Below are 27,524 nucleotides of genomic sequence, written 5' to 3'. Positions count from 1 at the left end.
CACAGCATTATTTTGGTTTTTTTCTGTACCTCAGTGAAATAAAAACCTAACAATTAGTTTAGCTGAGAGGTCACCTCATGAGCTTAGATAAATGCCTGGGTACCACTTTAAACCCCCGAGTTAGGATCTCCCAAGGCCTGGGATCTGTATATTTCTCCAGGCAATGTGGTGCACACTCAGCTTTGAGAATCACTGGCCTAAGTCAAAAACAAGACATCTTTCTGAAACACAGCAGCACACCAGTAGGAAATGCTGGGCTACATAACTGCTTACAGTACCGCGCTATGGTCAGCTGAAGACATTCCTTTTCCATGTTCATAACAGCCAAATACCTTAGTATTTAAACCCTTAATTTTTAATACCATATGCTTAATAGCATTCCTTTAAGGTTACTCAGAAACTTTGTATCCATGTCAGAATTACTAGGCTTAAAAAAACACTAATGAATTTCAAACACATAAAAGTAGAATAGTTTAATAAACCCCTATGTTCTAGAATCAGCTCCAACAGCCACCAATGCATGGTGGTTTCAACCCATCCACAGAGTTACCCACTCTCACTCCTGATATTCTTCTGATGCAAATATTATTTCAGCTATATATATTTGTGTTTCTCTAAATGGGCTTTACTTTTTTTTTTCTTTTTCATTTTTCTGAAGCTGGAAACGGGGAGGCAGTCAGACAGACTCCCACATGCGCCCAACTGGGATCCACCCGGAATGCCCACCAGGGGGCGATGCTCTGCCCATCTGGGGCATTGCTCTGCTGCATCCAGAGCCATTCTAGCGCCTGAGGCAGAGGCCCCAGAGCCATCCTCAGCGCCCGGGCCATCTTTGTTCCAATGGAGCCTCGGCTGCGGGACGGGAAGAGAGAGACAGAGAGGAAGGAGAGGGGGAGGGGTGGAGAAGCAGATGGGCGCTTCTCCTGTGTGCCCTGGCTGGGAATTGAATCCGGGACTCCTGCACGCCAGGCCGACGCTCTACCACTGAGCCAACAGGCCACGGCCTGGGCTTTACTTTTTCTAACATAGCCATATTACCTTTACAAAACTGCATCTAAAACCAACTAAGTATTATCCTTAGAAATAGGCTATTTTGAAGGAGGCAGAACTGGCATTAATGGCTCATATATACTGCATCAGCCTGGAGGCTGGTCCTCAGATGCACGCAGGGCAACGCGACGGCTTGGGCTGGCGCAGGGGTCTGGGCCCACGACTGCCCTGGACCAGCCGGAAGAGGATGCTGACCTCCTCCTACCCGACTCCTACCGTTTCACGTGAAACTGGCTCTCCACTAGAATGTGTATTTATTAATAAAATTAAGCTTAAGTAGACAACAACTAATACTTGTTCTAAGAGCTCTTTGGAAAGATAAGCTGACTTTCATCTCAAAGGAATTATAAAACATATTAAACATTTTGCATAAAGTAGAACTTGAAAACCCTTTGAAGAGATAAAACGAGAAAAAGCCTTCAGAATTAGCAGTTCAAGTACTGTATTTACAACTCACCAAGTACACTCAATTTCAAGGGCTAAGCAAATGTCGTGGTCTTCATCTTCTATGATAAGCCTTAAAGAAACAAGAGCTTTGTTTTCTTTACAAATAAAGCACAGTATATTTTGGTTTCTTCTTTTGAGATCAAAACAAAAGTAGTTGCTTTCGCCTGAATGATTGTCCCCCTGAAATAAATTTGTATGTTGAAATTCTAACCCCCCAAGATGATGTAACGGTAAGTGGTGCTCTGGGAGGTGGTTAGGTCATGTTGCTGGAGCCTCCACGGGGCGGACGCATTCTCTAACAGTGCGCCCACGAAGCTCACAGGCCCCTTCTGTCAAGTGAGGACACTTAAGTCTGAGACTAGACGGGCGCCCCCACCTGAGCACGCTGGCACTCTGGTGTTGACTTGCAGCATCACTGACTGTGAAACGAATCTCTATTGTGGATAAGCTTATCCAGTTTCTGGTACTTTCATAAAGCAACTTGAATGAGCTACGACAGTCCTTTGAGTATTTTTATACATAAAAGTTTTTAAAAAGGAAACAAGCTTTCTAAAGTTCAGCTATAATAATATCACATTTTTCAAAGATGAGTTGTATAATGATTATTGTGCTTTTTTAGTTGATTTGGGGGTTTGCTGTTTTTGTTGAATGACATATACAGTGACAGGCAATGGGAAAATACACAGAAATGTGCTTAAAAAACCAAAGTATCCAAAATAAATCTATTTCTAAAAGTGAGACATACATTTTACCACATTTAATCCAATTGTTTAATAGACTCTAGTTTCAGCATTGCATGTTCCTCTCCAGGCTTGGTAATTTCCCTTGTGGGACATGCTTCTGCCACTAGGTGGCTGCACGACACCCTGTCTGGTCAGGTGTTTCCACATAAGACATCTAATACCTCCCACAGAAGACGTAATACTAGCATCGTTTCTACTGTACCTTAAGTCCTCAAAAATTTCAGAACTGTGATGTCTAAACATTGATCCATTTTTCCAAACCCTTGGTAATGATTTGAGGCTAAAAGTAAAGATATGTTTGATTAGATTGTGAATAATGTTTAAGAAAGCGTAAATAGCTTTTATTTAAAATGAATTTATTAGGGTGACCCTGATTAACATAATTCTGAAGGTTTCAGGTGTGCATCTCTGCAACACATCTCTGCACACTGTGCTGTGCGTTCACCTCTCAGGTCAGGTCTTTGTCCACACACTCTCCTCCACCTCCCTCACCCCGCAATCACCACACTGCTATCCATGTCCATGAGTTCTCTTTTTTCATTTTTAAACAAACCACAAATGTCACTGAACTAGATCATCTGTTACCTAAAAGTCACTTTTACTGAGAATCATATATATCAGTCTCAGTGGTAGATAATTCTAATCAATTTTAAAACACTTGACTGTTTTAAAATTGCAAAGAAAACACAAGTTTAAGAATTTTAAGTACATTTTATTAAGAATGTATCCCTTTGATAAGATTATGCTTCAGGAGGCTTTTAATGCCCTTGACATAAACTGTACACATTATACAAAAAAAAAAAAAAAAAAAAAAAAAAAAAATCAAGGTGAGCAAACCATTTGGGGACAAACCTTATTTAAATTATACACAACTCAATGAAATAGTCTTACGGAAAATATATAAATACTTTTTCTTTCTATGTTACAGTTATACAATTTAATCATATTTCAATATCTGTTCAGTGACCTACAAACACCAGAACCTCCAAATATGTAGCAGCGTATTACTAAATTAAAAAAAAAAAAAAAGAAAAATCATGTGGTCAGGAGCATTACTGAGATTTTTTTTTCACAATCCCTTACCACTTTTCAAAACTAACTCACACCATTTGTTTTACAATGCAGCTTCAGGGTTTCTGACAGTCAGTAATGGGACATTTTTCAGCTCTTATCTATGAAAACTCTCCCCCCCCACCCCAAAACTTTGCATTTTGTGCTAAATCAACCGTTTTAGTGGCAAAATTACAAGGTATACTCTTTTTTGGCATAAATTATATTTTTCAAATTAAATATTTTATAAAGAGTCAAACAAAATGTGCAATTTATGCATGCTGTGGCGGAGCTGTCCACCTACATTATAAAAATACTCCGAAGAGGGGCAAATCCACATCCTGTGTGAGTCATGGATGAAAAATACCCTGGAAACCTGGAACTCAAGAGAAAAAAGAATGCTCCTAGAACAATTCTCAGATTTCAGCATCATTCGATGGGCATTGCTACTCATCTCACTGGTATGCTCTTCTCATGAAACTCCCACTGTGCTGGGGCTCCTGAAACTAGACTGGCAATCGTGTATTTCCTGAACGGGGAGACAGGGAGACCTTTCCCAACTAATATTTTGGAAAATCTGAAATGTATTATTCCAACAACTCTTCCTGGAAAAGAGGGAATGAAGTCTACCTTCCTCCCAAGTTTTAATCGATTGTGAAACGGAAACAAAACTGGAAGCAGAGCACAAAGGGAAACACCTTCCCAAGGGAGTTTGCCAAGCTCATCTCACATCACGTTAGCACCTCGCGCTTACCATGCAAAAATAACCGCAGTTGTAATTTGGATGACAATTTGATTGGTTTTTATTGCTTACTTATCTGTGCTTTAATGTGGGGGTAAAAGGCATCCTGAATGGAATGAAAATGGTTGTATACACAGCACTAGACAAATCTAAATAAGCACAGGCTCTTCCCTGCTGGACGCTTCGCCATCGTATAGCGCGCCCTGAAAAGCTTGGCTTCAATTATTTCAAGCTCTGGATAGAAGGGCTGGAAACTACCAAAGCCGTCGTTTCAAAGGGACTTGCACACATGGTACTAGAGTAACTAGTATAATGATGTGTACACCTGCCTCCAAAGAGCCTTTTTTAATGTCACTGTCTTACAGGATGTCCATATGCTACCAATCTTTATTAAAAAAAATTTATTACGAAGAACTTTCCCCGTCAAATCTACCTAAGCATAAACAAGAAATAAAAGTATAAGAAATTTTAGATCCTATTTAATTATAAATACTAATTTCTAATTTCCTTATTTATCAGTATTTACTTAGTATGTGCAGCTGAAATCTGTCTTAAAAAAATTTCAATTAGAAATAATTCACTTTATAATTAGAAATTCACAGTTTACAACCAGTACAACTGCCCAAATTCCTCCAAATTATCAATAATTACCAATAGTACAAATTTATATGACTGAGATTAACTCTAAAATCTTGAAAAACTATAGTATTGACATTATTTTGGTATTTTACAGCCTGGTGATACCTATTATTTATAGATGATTTTCTCAATGGTTTTTATTACCATGGACACCGTTCCTAACCTTCTTTTCTATAACTTATTATTTTAAACACCTAAGTTAATCACTTGGCACTGCATGTGAGCATCTCTCATCATTTAGTCTACTTTTATACAAACAAGTACTCAAAGAAAACAGACCTGTTGGTGAAACACAGATAAGTACGATGGCGAAGCGTCCAGCACTACACATGTAAGTATATTTTTTCCCTTAAATTTCTGATAACCACAAAGCTCTGAGTATCTTCCCAAACTAAGTGCTACAGGCAAGTATTATGATGTATACATACAAATCTTTCAAAGTAATTGTCAAAAAAACACCTGTTCAGACTAACAATAATGACAACTTATTTCAGGATGAATGAGGCGGGCTCAGGGATGGGGTGATGTGTGTTTGATAGAAAAGAATGACTGTTAACTTCTGAGGGATTAAACCACAGATTGTACACTCTGTGTTAACTGAGGTAGTGTTTAAAATGAATGTCTAAAAGACGTTAATCCCATTGTGAATAAGACTACTCTATTACCTCCTTTGGAGTTCTTAACTATTCTCTGGTCTAGTATCTCTGACATCTGGTTCTCTGGAAGGCAGTTTCATCATCCAAGACCAAAGACCATGGTGACAGGCAATGTTCTTAAAAGTACTGTTGACAGTTAAATACACACTTGGGTTCAGTGATGAGTCAAAGTGTAAAGAAGTGTTTGTTTTATCTTCAACTGGGTTTATGAGAAAATCTGAAGAACCACTCTTTATCATAAGCAGCCGCTTCCAGCCCTTTCTGCTCCATGAGAACGCAAGTTGCCACACAGTGCACACAAGAACACTCGGCCAAGTGCAGTCAGAGCTGCTACAGTGAGAGAAAAGCTTCATCCCAAATGGAACTTTCAGTGCCCGGAAATCGGAAAAAATAAAGTATCTCTGTGGGTTAGGTTTCCTAATTCACAGGGTTCTTTACAGAGATCTCAGAGAACAAGTCCATTATAAAAAGGATTTATAATATGGAAAAATACTAATCAATGGACTAAGACTGTGTCAAAGCTGATGTGTAACTATAAAATGGTATACACAAATGAATTAAAAAGGGTCCTAATCAGTCCAGCTGGATTTTTTCTATTTATATACACTTCAAAGATAATCCTTTCATTTACAAGCATTCTAATGATGATGGCCATGCTATTTTTATATACAAATTTGCACATATGTTTAATTCCTGTAAAGATGTCCAAATATCTTTAGACATACAAATTAAACATACAAATAAAAACTTGCCCTCAACTTGCCAATTTCACAAATGTGATAAAGGTGGTTACTGTACTCAAAAACTCACCTATCACTGCATTTAGTCTGTGCAAAACAACACCATCATAAACATTAAGTTACTGCTGCTTTACAATTTGGACTTAAAGGCTTTTCACTACAATTTTTAATCGTAATAACAGTGTCAATAATTTTTTTAAAAGGAAATATGGCTATTCTTTTCCCATGGAATGTGCAGAACATTGTAGACAAATTTACCTTTTCCCTAAAGTATCACTTAATGCTTTCTTTTGCTTTAGGTCTAAATTAATAGTGCTTGTTCAAGTTCCTGTTTAAAATGGTGATATGGAAAGTTGATGAAACGGAAGTCCACTAAACATATATGTGCATTCTCTAAGTGGGAAACATCTGAACGATAAAATGATTTTCTGATTTTAATCAGGAACTGTAGTGAAAAACCTTAACTGGTTCAAATAGCCTGCGACAACACACTGCAACAAAACTGAAGAGAAGAAAAACAAATAAGAAACTTTATGCAAGTCTAATAACATAACAATAACTTATCAGTTCCAGGTCATTGAGGCTCTTCCGCTTTCCGCTTTGAGGTTACCAAACCTCTGAAGTAGTGTTACAAACATGAAGACAAGTCCCCCCTCATACCAGCAGTTATAGCACACCCCGTGGTAGTGACAGGATGCAGCCTCAGGGGTGCTGAGTCCTAGTTTTCATGAACTAGTTAACAAGGCATCTTTTTATTTACCCTAAAAAACGAATTAAGAATCAGCTGTGTGATGGGTGCCTCTGCACAGCCTAGTATTGTACCACTGTTATTATGCACTTAATGAAAAAGACGGAAAACTTATGCAGGTATTCAGTGCTTGGCTCTTGCATACAATGGTAACTAAAACTTTCCAAACTGTGGTAATGAGCAATGAACCCCAGAAAGGGCTCACCGGGGGAGAGAGGAAATTGTTTGGTAGGGAAGTCTGCAGTTCCATCTGCTCGTGTGCCCCAACTGCCGGCACAGTCCACAGAAGATACTCCTTCCCTTGCTGCCCAGTAGCCTGCATGTTCTGAGGCATGTAGGAACTGCACACAGATGAGCATGTGTGTGGAGCCGTCGACACACATCATAAATGTGAGGTCAGGACTCAGCCGACGGGTCAACTACAGGTTGCTTTGGTGGTACCGCCAACACAGCCTCTGCTTCTTCATGCATCTGGGAAAGGAATGGTTTGTTTTAATGACTTTCTAGTGTATCCGCAGAGAGAATCTCTCTTTTAACTCAGCTCTGACACAGAATTATTTTTGAAAGATACATTTCTGAAGGGCAAATCCTACTTACTTGTAAAAACTGTACATCTTGAAATAATTCTTGTATGAACCTCCGACACGGAAGTCTAAACGTGCAGTGCGCCAACAAATGGGAAACCTCCGAGTAAAGGCAGATGTCGTCAAATGTTTGGGGATACTTCTCCTTAATTCTACAATGAAAGGCAAGACTATGGTGGGATAAAAACTATAACAACCACTTTTCCTCTGGTGTGTCACTCTTAAAATATTTTTTTTTCTCCAGGTTAGATTAAACGGCATATTTGGGGTGACAGAAGAATATAGCATATTAAACATTCCTACCTCACACTTAAATTAGGTATTTTATGTTTTAGGTTATCTCTTAAAATAACCAAAACCCAAATGTTTGTTGGAAAGTTAAAAATATTCTTTCTCAAGCCCTGGCCAGTTGGCTCAGTGGTAGAGCGTCGGCCTGGCGTGCAGGAGTCCCGGGTTCGATTCCCGGCCAGGGCACACAGGAGAAGCAGGCACACATCTGCTTCTCCACCCCTCCCCCTCTCCTTCCTCTCTGTCTCTCTCTTCCCCTACCGCAGCCGAGGCTCCATTGGAGCAAAGTTGGCCCAGGCGCTGAGGATGGCTTTAATGGCCTCCGCCTCAGGCGTTAGAATGGCTCACTTTGCGATAGAGCAATGCCCCAGATGGGCAGAGCATCACCCCCTGGTGGGCATGCTGGGTGGATACCGGTTGGGCACATGTGGCAGTCTGTCTCTCTCCCTGCTTCTCACTTCAGAAAAATACAAAAAAAAAAAAAAAAAAATCTTTTTCACTGGCATGAGAAATTATAAAATTTATGTCTAAGATGACTCAAATATTTTCAAAATTAAATTTTAAGTTACACAGAAATAATTTTTTCAAATTAGACTGAAGTTATTAATCCCCATTGACTGAGCTATCTCTCTCTCTCAACCTTGGAGCAGCAGGGGCTTTCAGCAGGACAGCCCCTCAGCCCCTCAGCCCCGCGGGGGGTGGGCTGGGCGGACATCCGTGTGAGGGCCCCAGGACTCCCAGGGCCTCCAGCTGGTCAGCCGTGCAGCTGTATTTCCTTCATGCTCCACAGGAGACCCTGAGGTGCTTTTCCTCCGAGGACCTTGGCTTTACACAGTACAAACCAAAACTGCTGAGTGTACGGTATGAGTTCTCTTTGATCATGTTGCTATGATTTAGAAAAACAATAAAAATTCTGCAATTTGATTAAGACAAAGGAAAAAAGGGAAAATTAATCCAAGAAAATATCACTTGTTTTATGTAGGCCAGCTTTTCTCAAATTTTGTGGGCTCAGGATTCACTTACTTTCTTTAAAATCATTGAAGACCCCTTCAAAAGCTTATTTTTTTGTGGTGAATAGCTATAAATAATTATATTAGAAATTAAAATGGAGAAATTTTCAAAATATTTACTTCATTTAAAAAATAAACCCATTACATGTTAACATAAATAATGTATTTAATGAAAAAGATTCTCCAAAACTACAAAAGTAGGAGTATTATTTTACATTTTTGCAGATTGTTTTAAAGTCTGGCTTATCCACAGAGAGTTGGACTTACAACCCTGCTCTGCAGTCAACCTGCACCAAGTGTCACTTTGGCTGAAGAATATGAGGAAAATCTAGCCTCACACAGAATGCCATGCCTGGAGAACTGCTGATATTAAGCTAAACAGTCTAACTTTTGAAGTATTTCAGGTTTTTTTTTTTTTTTTCACCATAAAAAGCAGAACAAACAATGAACACTCGTGCTTAGTATTAACTTACGTTAGAAGCCCAGTTTCATGACATTTAGTTGAAACTGAACTACTCAAATTAACGACTAATCTCAGAACTTCTTTGCGAAGGAGTATCCGGCACATTGGTGTATCATCTGGAATTGTTTTAACACCTGAAAAGAAGATTAAAATATTTTATCTGTATCACAATAGAAAATAATGATAAGTCATGGAATTTGCTGTTAAAACTTTACCTAAAGATTTTGAACTGTGATAAATTGCACATGCTCTGCTAATCACTTGGGAACAAAATTCTTTCTTATGAAAGCAGAGAGCCAAGAGGGTACAAATAGATGCTGATATAAGTACAACAGTGGGCTACAGGTACCTCATGAAAACTGATGTCAGAGTTCTGAGACAACTTTAATTAATATTATTTATGAACAACAACAAAACTCAGTTTGTTAATGAAGCTTGGATTTGAATCTGAAAACCTACCTAGCAGCAATTCCGAGCTTTTGGTGCTGCTGGCTGAGCCCTCTTGAGACACTCCGTCACTACACCCAGAAATGCCCGAGAACTTGGAGGGCACCACTTCCAAGGGATTATGGATAGTCTGCTCACACCAGTCAGAATACGGAATGTCTTGAAGGTCTGAAGGAAAAATTAGTTACTGTTTTATTTTAAACCAAACATTTTAGTATTGCTAAGATCACATCAATTTTTTTTTAATTTAAACACTTCCTGAATACCAAAACTAAGTGATCAGAACAAATGAAACTCAGAAGTCTTCGGTTAGTCCTCCTTTAAGGACATAACACTGCAAGCTCTACAATCATACAACCTTAGTGCTACAAAAATACTGGAAATGAGTTAATGCTTTCCTCCCATGAAAGGGAAGGTTCAAAAAAGGAGGTGAACTCAGGGTGCTGTCTACTAGAGCACACTGTCTGAGTAGAGAAAAAAGGTCTACCTTCAAAAGTCCAGGAAACTAGACAAATGTTAACATACTACCTCTCCTATGTTTTATTCCCAAAGAACAGAAATATCACCTCATCTCACCTCTAAGCAACTCCTAAGTTTACTATTTACATAATACTAAGTTTTAAAATTTTAATTATTAAGAAAATCACGTGTCTTTCATGCAATTAAAACATGATACTTAAATTATACATTGATTTTAAAAAATAAAATACTGCCAAAAATCTGAGAACTGAAAATGTACTTAAAAAATCAGTAACACTGAATTAAACAGGTAAGAGATGAATGTTATCTTAGACGGAGCTGATGAACAATCCAGAGTACATGAGAAAATACCCAGCACAAGTAACAGGAAGAAAGTTAGACTGTCTTTAATTGACCTGTTTCTAAAAATTTATAAACTGATTTATTAAGCTTCATTTTAAACCAGTAACGGCTAATAATTTTTTAATAATTACATGTATTAAATGGAAACTTCAGAGAACATGGGGGCAAAATGTGGGCACTATTTATAAATTGTCAGGAAGAGGAAATCAATAATTAGAAATGGGATGAGAAACACCACTACTGTTTCTTCTGCATGGAGGATAATTCAGTCTGAGTCCCCTAAAGGCAAAAACCATGCATATGCAATTCATAATATTTACCTTTTTTTAAATTTTTTTTATTTTTTATTGTATTTATTTTTAATGGGGTGACATCAGTAAATCAAGATACATATATTCAAAGATAACATGTCAGGGTTATCTTAAAGTTCAATTATGTTGCATACCCATCACCCAAAGTCAGATTGTCCTGTCACCCTCTATCTAGTTCTCTTTGTGCCCCTCCCCCTCCCCCTTCCCTCTCCCTCTCCTCCCTCCCCCCGTAACCACCACACTCCTATCAATGTCTCTTGGTCTCACTTTTATGTCCCATCTATGTATGGAAAAATGCAGTTCCTGGTTTTTTCTGATTTACTTATTTCACTCCATATAATGTTGTCACGGTCCCACCATTTTGCTATAAATGATCCGATGTCATCATTTCTTATGGCTAAGTAGTATTCCATGGTGTATATGTGCCACATCTTCTTTATCCAGTCATCTATTGATGGGCTTTTTGGTTGTTTCCATGTCTTGGCCACTGTGAACAATGCTGCAATGAACATGGGGCTGCATGTGTCTTTACAAGTCAATGTTTCTCAGTTTTTGGGGTATATACCCAGTAGAGGGATTGCTGGGTCATAAGGTACTTCTATTTTCAGTTTTTTGAGGAACCACCATACTTTCTTCCATAATGGTTGTACTACTTTACATTCCCACCAACAGTGGATGAGGGTTCCTTTTTCTCCACAACCTCTCCAACATTTGCTATTACCTGTCTTGTTAATAATAGCTATCTAACAGGTGTGAGGTGGTATCTCATTGCAGTTTTGATTTGCATTTCTCTAATAACTAAAGAAGATGAGCATCTTTTCATATATCTGTTGGCCATCTGTATTTCTTCCTGGGAGAAGTGTCTGTTCATATCCTCTTCCCATTTTTTTATTGGATTGATTGTTTGTTTGTAGTTGAGTTTTATGAGTTCTTTGTATATTTTGGATATTAGGCCCTTATCTGAGCAGGTGCTTAAAAATATCATTTCCCATTTAGTTGGCTGTCTGTTTATTTTGTTATCAGTTTCTCTTGTTGAGCAAAAACTTCTTAGTCTGATGTAGTCCCATTCATTAATTTTTGCCTTCACTTCTCTTGCCTTTGGAGTCAAATTCATAAAATGCTCTTTAAAACCCAGGTCCATGAGTTTAGTACCTATGTCTTCTTCTATGCACTTAATTGTTTCAGGTCTTATGTTTAGATCTTTGATCCATTTTGAGTTAATTTTAGTACAGGGGGACAGACTGTAGTTCAGTTTCATTCTTTTGCATGTGGCTTTCCAGTTTTCCCAGCACCATTTGTTGAAGAGGCTTTCTTTTCTCCATTGTGTGTTGTTGGCCCCTTTATCAAAAATTATTTGACTATATATATGTGATTTTATTTCTGGGCTTTCTATTCTGTTCCATTGGTCTGAGTGTCTATTTTTCTGCCAATACCATGTTGTTTTGATTGTCGGGGCCCTATAATAGAGTTTGAAGTCAGGTATTGTAATGCCCCCAGCTTCATTCTTTTTCTTTAGGATTGCTTTGGCTATTCGGGGCTTTTTATAGTTCCATATAAATCTGATGATTTTTTGCTCCATTTCTTTAAAAAATGTCATTGGAATTTTGATGGGAATTGCATTAAATTTGTATATAGCTTTGGGTAATATGGCCATCTTGATTATATTTATTCTACCTAACCAAGAACAAGGAATATTCTTCCATCTCATAATGTCTTTTTCGATTTCCCTTAACAATGGTTTATAGTTTTCATTGTATAAGTCCTTTACATTCGTTGTTATGTTTATTCCTAGGTATTTTAATTTTTTTGTTGCAATCGTGAAGGGGATTATTCTTTTGAGTTCATTCTCAAATGTTTCATTGTTGGCATATAGAAAGGCTATTGACTTCTGTATGTTAATTTTGTATCCTGCGACCTTACTGTATTGGCTTATTTTTTCTAGAAGTCTTTTTGTGGATTCTTTGGGGTTTTCGATGTATAGGATCATATCATCTGTAAAAAGTGATACCTTTACTTCTTCTTTTCCGATATGGATGCCTTTTATTTCTTTGTCTTGTCTGATTGCTGTGGCAAGAACCTCTAGTACCACATTAAATAAGAGTGGAGAGAGTGGACAACCCTGTCTTGTTCCTGATTTAAGGGGGAAAGCCTTCAGTTTTGTGCCATTTAGTATGATGTTAGCTGATGGTTTATCATATATGGCCTTTATCATGTTGAGATATTTTCCTTCTATACCCATTTTGTTGAGAGTCTTAAACATAAAATTGTGTTGTATTTTATCAAAAGCCTTTTCTGCATCTATTGATAATATCATGTGATTCTTGTTCTTTGTTTTGTTGATATGGTGTATTATGTTGACCGTTTTATGTATGTTGAACCATCCTTGAGATTCTGGGATGAATCCCACTTGATCATGATGTATTATTTTTTTAATATGTTGTTGTATTCGATTTGCTAGTATTTTGTTTAGTATTTTAGCATCTGTATTCATTAGAGATATTGGTCTTTAGTTTTCTTTTTTTGTGCCATCCTTGCCTGGTTTTGGTATAAGGGTTATGTTTGCCTCATAAAATGTGTTTGAAGTATTGCTTCTTCTTCAATTTTTTGGAAGACTTTCTGTAGAATAGGAACCAAGTCTTCTTTGAAGGTTTGATAAAATTCGCTGGTATAGCCGTCTGGGCCTGGACTTTTATTTTTGGGGAGGTTTTTAATGGTTTTTTCTATTTCTTCTCTACTAATAGGTCTGTTTAGGCTTTCTGCTTCCTCTTGACTCAGTCTAGGAAGGTTGTATTGTTCTAGGAATTTATCCATTTCTTCTAGGTTGTTGAATTTAGTGGCATAAAGTTTTTCATAGTATTCTACAATAATTCTTTGTATATCTACGATGTCTGTGGTGATTTCTCCTCTTTCATTTTGGATTTTGTTTATATGAGTTCTTTCTCTTTTTTCTTGGTAAGTCTTGCTAAGGGTTTGTCAATTTTGTTGATTTTTTCAAAGAACCAGCTCCTTGTTCTATTAATTTTTTCTATAGTTTTTCTGTTCTCTATTTCATTTATTTCTGCTCTGATTTTTATTATCTCCTTTCTTCGGCTGGTTTTGGGTTGTCTTTGTTCTTCATTTTCTAGTTCCTTAAGGTGTGAAGTTAAGTGGTTCACTTGGGCTCTCTCTTGTTTGTTCATATATGCCTGAAGTGATATGAACTTCCCTCTTATCACAGCTTTTGCTGCATCCCATAGATTCTGATATGTCGTATTATGATTTTCATTTGTCTGTATATATCTTTTGATCTCTGCACTTATTTCTTCTTTGACCCATTCATTCTTTAAAAGTATGTTGTTTAGTTTCCACATTTTTGTGGGATTTTTTTCCTCTTTTTTGCAGTTGAATTCTAGTTTCAAGGCTTTATGATCAGAAAATATGCTTGGTACAACTTCAATTTTTCTGAATTTGCTGATGTTGTTTTTGTGGCCCAACATATGGTCAATTCTTGAGAATGATCCATGTACACTGGAGAAAAATGTATACGCTGTCACTTTGGGATGAAATGTCCTGTAGATGTCTATCATATCCAGGTGCTCTAGTGTTTTGTTTAAGGCCACTATGTCTTTGTTGATTCTCTGTTTGGATGACCGATCTAGAGCCGTCAGCGGTGTACTGAGGTCTCCAAGTATGATTGTATTTTTGTCAGTTTTTGTTTTAAGGTCAATAAGTAGCTGTCTTATATATTTTGGTGCTCCTTGGTTTGGTGCATATATATTAAGAATTGTTATGTCTTCTTGATTCAGTGTCCCCTTAGCCATTATGAAATGGCCATTTTTGTCTCTGAGTACTTTTGCTGTCTGGTAGTCAGCATCATCAGATATGAGTATTGCTACGCCTGCTTTTTTGTGGATGTTATTTGCTTGGAGTATTGTTTTCCAGCCTTTCACTTTGAATTTGTTTTTATCCTTGTTGCTTAGATGGGTTTCTTGTAGGCAGCATACACTTGGATTTTCTTTTTTGATCCATTCGGCTACTCTGTGCCTTTTTATTGGTGAGTTTAATCCGTTTACATTTAGTGTAATTATTGACACTTGTGAGTTCCTCATTGCCATTTTATAGATTGCTTTCTGTTAGTTTTGTATCTTGTTTGATTCTTCTCTTTCGTTTTTTTATCTTTTGTTTTTATTTGGTTGTGTTCCATACATCTTTCCTCTGTTGCTATCTTTTTTAAATCATGTGCTTCTGTGGTGGTTTTTTCAATGATGGTTACCATTAAGTACTGAAAAGGCTTCCTACCCTGTTCATTGTAGTGCACTATTTTGTGAGTACTTTTGCCCTCCATCGCCCTTTGCTACTGTTAATCTTCATCCTCTCCCCCCTTTCTTATTGTTGTCACAATTTAAAGTTGGTTTTGTTATGTTTTTCTTGGAGCTTTTACTTGTGGCTTTGTTGTTGTTGTTTTTTTATTCTTTGTATCTGATTGGAGAACCCCCTTTAGTATTTCCTGGAGTGGGGGTTTTCTGGTGATAAATTCTCTCACCTTTTCTGTATCTGTGAATGTTTTTATTTCTCCTTCATATTTGAAGGATAGCTTTGATGGGTATAGTATTCGTGGCTGAAAGTTCCTCTCTTTCAAGACTTTAAATATTGGGGTCCACTCTCTTCTAGCTTGTAGAGTTTCTGTTGAGAAATCTGATGATAATCTAATGGGCCTTCCTTTATATGTTGTATTCTTCTTTTCCCTGGCTGCCTTGAGAATTTTTTCTTTGCAGTTGGTTTGTGCCAATTTTATTATGATGTGCCTTGAAGTAGGTTTGTTGGGGTTAAGAAAACTTGAGAGTTCTGTTTGCTTCTAGAATTTGAGGTTTTAGTTCTTTCCACAGGCTTGGGAAGTTCTCATCTATTATTTGTTTGAGTATGTTCTCCATTCCATTTTCTCTCTCTTCTCCCTCTGATATCCCTATTATTCTTATGTTATTCTTTTTGATGGAGTCAGATAATTCCTGTAGGGCTATCTCATTTTTTTTAATTTTTGAATCTCTTTCTTCTTCTCTTTGTTGAGCCTCAAGTTGCTTGTCTTCTATTTCGCTAATCCTCTCTTCTATCTGGCCTGTTCTATTAGCTAAGCTTGTTACCTCACTTTTCAGCTCATGAATTGAGTTTTTCATCTCTGATTGATTTGTTTTTATGGTTTCAATTTCCTTGGAGATATACTCTTTGTGTTCATCGAGTTGTTTTCTGAGCTCCCTAAATTGCCTTTCTGTGTTTTCTTGTATATCTCTGAGTATTTTTAGGATTTCTATTTTAAATTCTCTGTCGTTTAACTCCAAGGTTTCCAATATCTTAAATTTTTTCTCCATAGATTTTTCCTCATCTCTCTGTGTTACCTCTCTTTCTTTTGTATCCATGATATTCGATTTTCTCTTCTTTAATGGCATCTGAGGGTGGTTTTCTTGGTAGTATTAATGAGATTTTATAAGGAATAAAAGGATAAAAAAATAAAAATAAAAAATTGCGTTTTTTTTTTAAAAATTAATCATTAAATAAAGAAAAATAAAATAAGATAAAAATTTGAGGAAAAAAAAGGAATAATTCCTTCCCCTCCTTTTTTCCTCTCCTCTCCTCTCCCCTCTTTTTTGAGAAAATCTTGTGATGAACTGTGAATTATATTGTACTAAATAGAACAAACAATACCTGTGGCGGAGGGCCTGAATTGGGGAGAAGTAATATAGGGGTAAAGGAAAAAGACAAAAAAGATAAAAAAATAAAAGAAAAAAATATTTATATATAAAAAAGGGGGGGGAGCAGTATAGACCCACAAGAAGCAAATTAGGAAAAAATTTGGGTCAAGAATAAAATGATTTGCTTTTAGGTGTTGGCTGACTCAGAGTTATGATGAGAGGAATAAGAGGGAAACAGGAAAAAGGGGTGGAAAATTAAAAAATTACTATTGTATTTAGTGGAACAAGAACTAGATAAAATGGAGAGCCAGGGATGGGAGCACTGCTAATGTGTTAAAAAGGTGAAGTAAAAACCCTCCAAAATGCCACAAACTTAAGTTTGAGTCCCAGATAAGATAATTTGTTCGTTATTGAGGTTTGAATGAGAGAAGACGTAAAGGAGAGAGGAAGAGACTAATATAGAGGGAGAAAAGAAAGAGAGAGAGAGAGAGAAAAGATGGAACCACTTAAAAAAGAAAAAGGAGGAGAAAGAGAGAGTTAGGGGTTTTGGATTGCAACCCTCATAGAGAGAAAGGAGAAGGAAAGAAAAGATAATGGGAGATGTAACACTTATGGGTAGTGTAGTTCAAAGAGAGGCGAGAGTAAGACTGAGAGAGAATTAAATGACCAAATTGGAGTAGAAAAAAAAAAAATCAAGAATGAAGAAAAGAGACACAGACGAACAAATTAATAAAATGGGATAGGTTATAAAGTCTGCAGATTATTCTTGATTTTGAGAGGTTGTCGTCTTGCTTTTTCTTTTCTGTCTTTCTGGTCGGTGACTTTGTACCCCGGGTTCTGCCCCTATGGCATGCTCTGGAAGAGGTTTGCAGTTGATAATTCTCTATGGCGATGTCATGTATTGGGCTTCAGTCTCGTTGGCAGTCGAGGCTCATTAGTGTTTATAGGCTCCAACAGTGAGAGGATCTCTCACTGGGAGAGTGTTCCTGGAGCCTCTCTCCTAGTCTTTCCTTCCACAATTAGAAGCCTGATAATCCAGCTATGGGGTTGCTGCTGCCTCTGCCTGGATAGTAAGAGTCTCGAAGAGCGGGCAACTCCCCACTCTATTCCCACTCAGCACAGGGCTCTGAGTAAGGCTCAGTCAGTCAGAGCTGCTAGCATAATCAGGCGTGGCTTCCTCCCACTCAAAGACCTCTGGCTCTGCCCCTCTGTGGGATAACTCGAGTGCCCACTCCTGAGGCGTTCGGTGGAATCTCTTGCCCACTCTCCGTGTGCACCCACCAGGATGTCAGACCAGACAGGTCATACTTCGAGTGAAATCCCTACCCACACGGAGAAGATCGAGCTTTGGAATTGGCTTTCGCTCTATCCCCGTGCGGCTTTCCCAAGGGGCTAGGGCTGCCTGAGATTCCGTTCCTGGCCCGCTCAGAGACCTCTGACTCTGCTCCTCTGTGGGAAAACACGGGCGCCCACCCCTGAGGAGTTCGGAGGAATCTCCTGCACACTCTCCGTGCGTGCGCGCTGACCAGATTCTGAGTCTCAGGCGGGACGCCTCTCACTCCGAGAAAGCCCTCTGCCCACACGGAAAAGTTACTGGGTTGGAATTGGCTTTCGCTCTGTCCCCGTGCGGCTTTCCCAAGGCGCTGGGGCTTCTGCTCCTGGCCCGCTCACAGGCCTCTGACTCTGCTCCTCTGAGGGAAAACACAGGCGCCCACCCCTGAGGAGTTCGGAGGAATCTCCTGCACACTCTCCCTGCGTGGGCGCTGACCAGATTATGAGTCTCAGGCGGGACGCCTCTCGCTCCGAGAAAGCCCTCCTCCCACACAGAAAAGTTCCGCCTTTGGAGTTGGCTCCAGCTCCCTCCCCGTGCCCGGTCCCCTCAGGGCGCTGGGGCTCCTAGGAGATGCTGCTTTTTGCCCACACAGAGGCCTCTGACTCTGCTTCTCTGTGGGTTAGCACGGGCTGCGCCCACCCCTGAAGTGTTCGTAGGAATCTCTTGCCCACTACCCCCGCGCGCGCCAGCCAGGAGATGCGGAAAATGGCTGTCCCACTTGTCTTTCTTTGTCTGGTTTGGCGCGCGTGTTAGCTTGAACTGCCCAGGTTTTTCCACGGCTTGGATCTCCGTGCCACAGCCTGGTTTGGCTGTTTGTACCGCGGTCTGGATCTATTCACTCCCTATGCCCGCCTTAGTTTCTATATTCTCAGTTCTCAGTGAAAGCCATCCTGTTTGGATTAGAGAGGAAGGCGGAGCATTTCTTACTCCTTATTTCCCCCGGGGTTTGACCATATATTTAGCCAATCTTTCGCTCGATCCTACCTTCGGGTGTGTTGTGAAGCATCTGAAGACTCCAAGGATAGGTTTTTCTGTTTCTGGTTGAAGAACTTGTTGAGTTTATGGGGAGATTTTCGGTATCGCTTCCTACCGCGCCATCACTGTGACGTCATCCAATATTTACCTTTAAGGACCTTTATTTTCCATCTTCTCTTAAGTAGTCAATGCAACGAACTTTAGACACACTTTTACTCAAGACATTCCACTTCCAGATTATTTTTAATTTTGATAAAAATTTTGTCCATAGACTAAATTGTTTTATCTTGTATGATTGGTGTTTAGCTTAACAGTAGGTGTTTGCTTTTGTTTCCTCAATCTTTTTAATTAATTTATTAATTTTTAGAGACAGATAGACACACAGACAGAAACACTGAGCCATTCCTGTATGTGCCCTGACCAGAACTGAACCAGCAACCTCTGCACACTGGGACAGTGCTTCAACCAACCAAGCTATTTGATTATCAGCTAAGCTTAGATTATCTTTTAATTAAAAATTCAGACATGAACTATGTGGCAAAGAATAAAAAGCTCCAGGCAAAATATATATGTATAAATCTGTATGGGTTAATTCAGAAAAAATCATAAGCTAATTGTCCTTCGTGGGGTGTGCTTGTTATGTGAACTTGCATGTGTGAACAGAGGGGAGGGGCAAGAAGAAACAGCAGGGGAAATACATCTTTCATACCTAGAATCATGAAAAAGAGCACAATTTATCCAAAACCTTCAGTTAGTAACGGTATGTCAACGGTGAGAAAGGAGATGGTGGACAAGACAGCAAACAGAGCACACAGGAGTCTGTGTGCTGGGAATGAATGGGCAGTGAGTAACTGTCCAGAGATCAGTCCCAAGCAATGGTGTGAGAGAGCACTGGAAGGGGCCCACTGGAGACAGAAACACCAGCATCCCCACAGCACGACTGAACTGAGGCTGAGCTCATGAGAAGGGAGTAGGAGGGAGACCGATGGGGCTGGGAGGTGACCTGTGACAGGCAGAGTCAAGTCCAGGGGGATGCACCTACAAGGACATCTTCTCTCACCTGAATGACTGCATATTGCACTGAGTTGGTTGCTGGGCTGAAAACCCAGAATTTCGATACAGACACAATAAAGGCAGTTATCGTCTGTATGCTCCTGTAGGCCAGTGTCTTCTGTACTTTCTAAAAACAGAGAAGCATCTGAATGGATTGAATTCATTATTTCCGTAAGACTCATCTGCTGTCGCAGCAAGTGAAAAGAGTTTTTCACAAGACCTCCAGTCCCAGACGGAAGACCTGTGCATAAGCAAACATAAAACAATCTGATAAAGACAGTATCAATGATACTTCTTTCAAGGCGCCTTAAAATAAGTGAAATATTAAAGGAGGGAAGCCAGGAAAGAAAACCAGAACTCTATCACTTAAAATTTAACCTTCACTGGGAAAAGAATAACTTGCTTCAACTAGAAAAATAATATAGTCAGCAGATAGGTTTATATTATTTTAACATGAGGTTTTAGGTCTCATTTAAAACTGAGATTGTACAATTAAGACATCTCAATTATCAGTATTTGCATAAAGAGAAACAGTAATTTTGAGTCTAAAGAGGTACTTGTGTAAAAAAATGATCAATTATAAAGCTTTAAACCTGTGGCTGATATGCATATACTCATAAAAATATTACTGTTCATAACAATTTTATCTCTCTCTCTCTCTCCTTTACTCAAAAGGCTAATTTTCAGACCTATGGTGATTAGGGTTACAAATTTCTCATGTATTATTTTTTAAAAACAGAAAGAACTTATCTAGTTTTTGTCTCCTTAGAGGTTGGGTACTTAGTTGGAAAAACACTTTCTTAAGTCCCTAATATACACACACAAAATCGTAGTTTAATGTCAAATGAACTCAAACAATTATTTTGGGTATAATTTTTAAAGATGATCTAAAAGTATTCTTGAATTTGTAGTGTCATCCTACTGAAAAGAACATTTGTTTTAATTTTCTTTAAATAATTTTTTCTTTTTTATTTTTTTACAGAGAAGGAGAGTGAGTCAGGGAAAGGGATAGATAGGGACAGACAGAAACGGAGAGAGATGAGAAGCATCAATCATTAGTTTTTCATTGTGGCACCTTAGTTGTTCATTGATTGCTTTCTCATATGTGCCTTGACTGTGGGGCTACAGCAGACCGAGTAACCCCTCGCTCAATCCAGCAACCTTGGGTCCAAGCTGGTGAGCTTTGCTCAAACCAGATGAGCCTGTGCTCAAACTGGCGACCTCGGGATCTTGAATCTGGGTCCTCCGTATCCCAGTCCGACGCTCTATCCACTGCGCCACCGCCTGGCCAGCCAATTTTTTTCTTTTTAATATAAAGAAAAGTCTCATGAGAACAAAACCATGCATTACCTCCTGCATCATGAGGAAAAATTCTTGTACCTCGATCCTCATGTGGAGGTATGCTTTTAGTCTGAAAATAGGGGATATCCTTTACCTAAAACAGATACAAATCATGGTAAGTCCTGCTATAAAACGAAGTCCACTTTATGAATATTAGCAAAGTCAAATGAAATGCAATTTAAATAGAATGACTGTAGCACATGAACCTACAACAAAAAGTTTACTGGAGGTTAAATTACCAAAACTTGACAAAATAACAAATAACTCTTGAAGTCCTTATCTATTCTTGGTGGTTCAAATGGGTATTAAAGTAATTATTTTAGAATTTACCCAAAATGTCTTTAGACTTGTGAGCAAAAGTGTGCTCTGTAGTGCTATCTACCCTCTAAGGGTCTGTGGTCTCATGGGATCAGGCCCACCTTCCCTGACTGGGCACATGTGCTGTCATCTGTCCTGCGCGGGACAAACAGGATCAAGGGTTAAAAAACAAGGAATACACTGTACATCTCAGACTTACATGATGTTATATGTCAATCATATCTCACTTAAAAAAAACCAACAAGAAATAAGTTAAATGTAACTAAAAGGCAGGACAGGATTCCCTAAATTTCTATAGAGAATATACTGATAAAGAAATCAATCAAACAAACAAACAAAATAAGAAATCAAACAAGATACCAATTTACAATGAAGGCATCAGAAGGGAGGATAGTGTTCTGGGGACTTGGAGATACTACTAAATAAGAGTGTGTAACACGTGAGAAAGGTGAAGGAAGTCTCAGAAAATTTCTTGGAAACAAAATTGCCTTAAAAATCACTTTCTCCAAATTAGTACTCACTTCGTAATTTCTAGAAAGCAGTCAGAAAATATGAAAAAGAAAAAAAAAAACCAACTTATAAGAAAATGATAGAATTTGATACCTGAAATATATCATTGATGTCTACTGGAAGAGCCAGACCAATGTAGTCATCTGAACTCCCATATGTTGCACTGGACACCATTGATCTCACTGAGGAGGATCGCTGCAGGGTATTCTGATTAATAGGACTTAATAAATCTTCTTTGTCTAACGAAGCGTAACTTAAAGCTTTCATGAACCTATAATACCATAAAATAATCACTTTCATTAGTTTGATTTATAATACTAATCATACAAAGAAATTTTATTTTCATATCTCCATAAAAGATAAGCAGCTAAGTAGTACACAGTGCCATCCTGTCGACTGAGAACATATAAATTCTTGAAAATATTTAGCTGTTATTAATTGATATACAAAATGTCATCAGTAATGTTGACTGTTACCAAAAACAACTGTTATGGTTCCCAGGTATAACTCTTTTTAATATTATTTTTATGAAAAACAAGATTACTTATTCTTTAGTGGTAATTACTTCACTGCTTTATCAACGTAAGATTCATGTAACACTGAAGACAGACATAAAAGAGCAAAAATGGTATCATTTGTAATTACAAGATAGACTTACACAAAATACTGGTATTTCCTCAATGTACTCCTTACTAGTGATTCCATAACAGATATGGTCTACTAAGGCAGTAAGATATACCTTTCTCAGACATCCTTATTTATGCCATAGACATGCTAAAACATATATTAACTAGGCATCTGCTTTGTAGATAAAAGGCACCATTCAAGGTTCGTTCCATACATGCAACATATGTGTATTGATATTTGGAAGCCCAGTCATTTAAAATGGAATAATGTAGCATGCATTAAAACGAATTATATGTAAATGCTTCATAAACAGTGGCTATTAAGATTATCCTAGCAAAAACCACTATTAATTTCTACATCCACCTAAAAACCACCCATAATTTAAATTTATGTATTTCAAAAAATAGGTCAGTGGTTTGTAAATTGCACTGCTAGACCTCTCTAACTCCATAAAACTCAATGTCCACTGGAGTGGGTGGAAGGAATTATTGGATTACTTGCCTTTTCAATCTCTACTTCAACCTGAGCAGCTCAATTTTTATCTACTCCACATCTTACTGGGTTCCCATAGAAATGCTTTTGTGAAGACAGCATTTCTCTTCTTAAAAAGTGACATTTAAAAAGCTTAAAACTTCTGATTTATCTCACTAGGGGAAGCATATGAAGTGTAGTTATCTCAAAATTCATGAACCTCACTACACTGATTTATAATAGTGAGCAATTGAGGTTTGCCTGGCTTTTTCTAGACTGCTGAGGTCTGCAAAGCTGCCTGAGTTCCAGGCAGATGAAACACTGCAGCACAATCTACAGAACTCTGGACAAGCCCATTCACTCTGGGCCAGAACGAGAACTCAGGATCAAACATTCCTACTTCAGCATCTTTTCTCCTCGACTCCCAGGCACCATCTCAGTGAGATAGGGCTTTTAAGATGGTTGGATTTATACTACCCACTACACCACAGGTATCAGTACGCCCACTCTTCTAATTTTAAAAGAAAATAAACAAAACATCTTCTCAGCCTGGATTCCAAACCACTGTTTTAAAGTAGATGTGTACATCTCATTCACTGTTTTCATTTTCTCTGAATGAACCCAAAGAACAGAAATCCGAAGCCGAGTAACCCCGGCTTCCCCACAGAGTCCAGCACAAAGAGGCAAACACACTCGAAGGGAAATGGAAGGCTGGGTGAACAGGAAGTTATGTTCCGCCTCATGCCTTTGGATAAGCTGTTCCTGCTTCTCTTGACTGGTTTTTCTTGTTTTTATTTTTTTCTCTCCCCCCAAAATTAAAATGACCCATTATTCTTTATAATGCCAATAATTTGGCATTTTACTCTAGGAGATTTCCAAATCTTCTTCTCCTGTTCTAACAGAGAATACAGGAGAAATAAGACCCTAAGGACCCACATTGGTTAGAGAATAAGCGACTTGTGGGAAATGTCTTTCTGGTGACAACTTTTTATCTGTGATTTACTCAACTTGGATAGAAACGCCTGCTTCAGTGAGATAACACTAACCCTAACTGGATGGTTCCAAGTTCACAGCACTTTGGTTACTGCGCTGAGCTCCTCTGTCAGCGTGCTGGTACATACAGGCCCTGGCTGAAAGCCACCAGGCTGCTGTGCTCCTTGAGATTTCAAATACCCTCTTGGAGTATTCAAGTTTCCTCCTCTGCTGCCAATTTGGTCAGCTGTCCTTTCCTGTTACAGTGTGCCTACTAGTAGGAACTTCTAATTGTTGCTTTTATGGGCCTAAAAACCTGATATCCAAGCTATTAGAATAAATATGAACAAAATTTGAATGCAGGTCAGAGGTACCTCCTCTGAATAAAATTCCTGAACTGTACTGCACAGATTTATACTGGTGAGCTGATGAGGAGCTTGTCTGGCTTTGTTCTGAATGATGAGCTGAGTAGATTGCCAAAGCCAGTGTGTTCTGGGAAAATGAGACATTACTGTATGATCTATGAAATTCTACAAAAGAGATATCATTATCTGCTACCAGGAACCCTGTCTACTAGATGTGTTAGCATTACTGAAACAAAACTGTATAATAACTTCTTAAAGTAATTAAGATTCTGGTTATATAAGAGCCAAATGGATTAATATTAAAAAATGATTACCAATAATCATAATGATGATGATAGCTGATTTTTATTGAATGCTTACTATGGGCCAGGCACTATTCTCAGTTCTTGACAAATACTAAATAAGTGTAAATGAATAACCTGAAACTAAAACAAAAAAAGTTTTTAGAACTATTTGGTCCAACAGAAAAGCAACAAAAATAAGTCAAGAAATTTTTGGAACAATCAAATTCACCACTGCATACCTAAACTGTTTACTCTGCCCAGCTTGCAGTGACTTTAGCTATGGCATAGAGGTCCCCCGCCTGTTCCTCAGCACAGGCAAATGGGCACTGCTGAATTCCAAGGGCCAATCAATTCATTTAATGCTCACTAGTTTTCTACTTAATAAAAGTTAATAGCAGCTACTTAAACTAGAAATAAGTTCACTGAAATTTTTAGTTATTAAAAAAAAAAAGAGAGAGGTCAACTTTTGGAGCCTTAAATTGACCTACCTGAAAAGGTTGTTTGTTATTGTAGGTCTTAAGCTCCTGATTCCCCCGACATGCTTCTTTTTAAAATCGATCCTTGCAGAAGCGAGAAATAAATAAGAAAAAACTTGTGACTTGTTTGTCCTTGCAAAGCAGGTGTGTTTACTTTCAGGGCCTAAAGGAGTTTCTTTTCCCCCCTCGCAGCTGCAAGAATCCATTTCAAATCATATCGGGTAAAGAGGAGCTTATAGCCTACCACAGTGAACAACTACAACAGGTCAGTTCTGAAGCTTTAGGTAGATGCAAACCTGGCTAATGCTTGACAGGTAAGTCTGTTAAAATGCAGCCATCACTGTTCATTTGTAAACAGAGATTTTTCTCACCTGCTTGGCGTTAACCTGGATTCAAAGCTGTTGGCCTTCATGGTGATGGTGTCAGTAAACAGCACATCTTTCGCGGGAGACGCCAAGGCCTCAGAATGAGACAGAGACGGATGCATCCTCTGCTGCTGTAACCTTTTCAGCGTGGCATAGCCAAAGGCGTCTCTAGAGCTCGTGTAACTGAAGGTACAATCGGCCAGACTTTTAATTGTGGCGATGGAGGGTGCTTTAAGGGACTGGGCTCTCCTGGGAAGTGTATGCGAAGAGCCCGGAGGCACCAGGGACACCGAGTTTGACTTGGAGAGAGACAGGTGGTTAGACTGTGGCGTCAAATAGTGGCTTGTCTTAACAGTTTTAGTACTTACCACAGTACTCATGCTTCCACAGTCTGTGTCCACAGTTGTAGCATCCACGCCTACTGTCTCTCGTGAAGGACTTGAGCTCATGGAACTTATACCACTTGTTGTAGTGTCTGTGTTAAAACTTTGGCTACGAATCTTCATGTGTGAGCTTGTTGAACTTTCTACAACTAATCTCTCTCGGCTTGTGTTTTCTCTGTGATTCTCTGCACCAAGACTCTTGGTGAATTTTAAGTCATTCTCTCCAATACTTGGAGTACTACCAGCGTCCTCAATGTGCCTATTCCCAACAAAGGAAGTTTCTAATTGTAATGTTTTCTGTACTGTGGAGATGGGTGTAAAGTCATCGCTATGACTGAAGTCAACACTGGGCTCCGTCAGGGTTCTGATCCGCCTGCTGGTTGTCTTACTGTCTGATGACAGTTTCCCTCCTTTAGGATCACTGCTACTACGATGTTTTTTATTAGGCAAAGTAAGAGAATTTAAGATACGATTCTTCACAAGCTTGCTAGAAGCAAAGAAAGGGAATGAGTTTTTATCCTTTACGGGTCCATGCCGATCATAAAAGGCTGGCTCTGCATCTTCACTGATGTCGAGGAAAAATGTACTTGTGGAGCTGCTGCCAAACCGGTCGTCCTCCATTATGAACATACCTGTGACCAAAGGACTGATTAATGAAAGTGCATAAAAATGACAAGTGAAATCATGGTACCTAGTAGGGACATGATTCAGGAAATTTTTGTTTAATAGTCGTATGAGTTAAACACTGGCAAAAATGGATTAAACTGCTGAGCCACATAAAAAGGGCCTCCTGAACAGGCCTGTTACAGATGCAATTAGTTGAGATGAGGTCACTGGAGCAGCATGGGCCCTCAATCGAATATGATGGGTATCTTTCTAAGCAGAGGGAAGACTGTGAAAACCGACACACAGGGAGAATACTGTGATAACAGATGGAGACATGAATGGGACAGCTGCAAGTGAGAATGCCAAGGATCACCAGCCATCACCAGAAGCCAGGAAAAGGCAAGGGACAATTCTACCCAGAATTCCAGAGGCATAGTCCTGCTGACACTTGGATTTCAGACTTCTGGCCTCTAGAACTCTGAGAATCAACTTCTGTCCTAGGCCACTCAGTTTGTGGTACATTTTTATGACAGCTCTAGGAAACTAATGCAAACTCCCCCAAGAAGAATTCCATTCTTCTCATTGGCTCTGTATTACAAAAGATTGCACTCAATTAAAGTTCTTGTGTTATTTCCAAAGAAAAATGATGGGACTCATGGCCCAGTGTACATAAAGTTTCTCTTCATTATTCCAGTGAGTGCCCCAAACCTCCAAATAGGATAAAATCAAAGAGAAAAAAAAAAGGACTTGAACAGGGATGTTTTCTTAGTTGGTACAGTTCCTGGTGGTTTATTCTTCAAATCACAACAGACAGGAGAAATTAACCTTATAATAAATAAATTCCAAAGTCTTAAACTAAATATACTAGGAAGAACCCAACAACGTTTTGGATTCGTGTTTAGACCCATTATGCTCATTTCTCATTTTCCTTAGGTACTAAGAAACTCATAAACTCATCTAATTCAGTGCTTGACTCAAATAAAATACTCAATCCAGATGCCTAATGATATTCAAGAGGACTTTACTCTATTTCTAGGTTTAG

General features: G+C 38.6%; 1 protein-coding gene across 2 annotated transcripts in view; it reads right to left on the bottom strand.

The window, feature by feature from the left end:
• Window positions 1-6,594: 6,594 nt before the first annotated feature.
• The window catches only part of RICTOR (RPTOR independent companion of MTOR complex 2), a 126,079-nt gene continuing 105,149 nt past the window's right edge, over window positions 6,595-27,524 (bottom strand). Inside the window, exons 31-39 of one of the 2 annotated variants that reach the window (XM_066378687.1) lie at window positions 25,500-26,508; window positions 25,141-25,212; window positions 22,027-22,204; window positions 21,115-21,199; window positions 19,772-20,005; window positions 9,620-9,775; window positions 9,171-9,294; window positions 7,413-7,551; window positions 6,595-7,286 (exon numbers count right to left, since the gene is read on the bottom strand). In XM_066378687.1, the coding sequence (XP_066234784.1) occupies window positions 7,212-7,286; window positions 7,413-7,551; window positions 9,171-9,294; window positions 9,620-9,775; window positions 19,772-20,005; window positions 21,115-21,199; window positions 22,027-22,204; window positions 25,141-25,212; window positions 25,500-26,508 (2,072 nt within the window). In that variant the 3' untranslated portion in view covers window positions 6,595-7,211. The remainder of the gene's footprint in view (window positions 7,287-7,412; window positions 7,552-9,170; window positions 9,295-9,619; window positions 9,776-19,771; window positions 20,006-21,114; window positions 21,200-22,026; window positions 22,205-25,140; window positions 25,213-25,499; window positions 26,509-27,524) is intronic. The other variant, XM_066378696.1, reaches the window with a different exon arrangement.

Source organism: Saccopteryx leptura, chromosome 1, assembly GCF_036850995.1.
Source record: "Saccopteryx leptura isolate mSacLep1 chromosome 1, mSacLep1_pri_phased_curated, whole genome shotgun sequence".
NCBI classification, from domain to species: Eukaryota; Metazoa; Chordata; class Mammalia; order Chiroptera; family Emballonuridae; genus Saccopteryx; species Saccopteryx leptura.
This window is presented reverse-complemented; position numbering and strand designations above follow the sequence as displayed.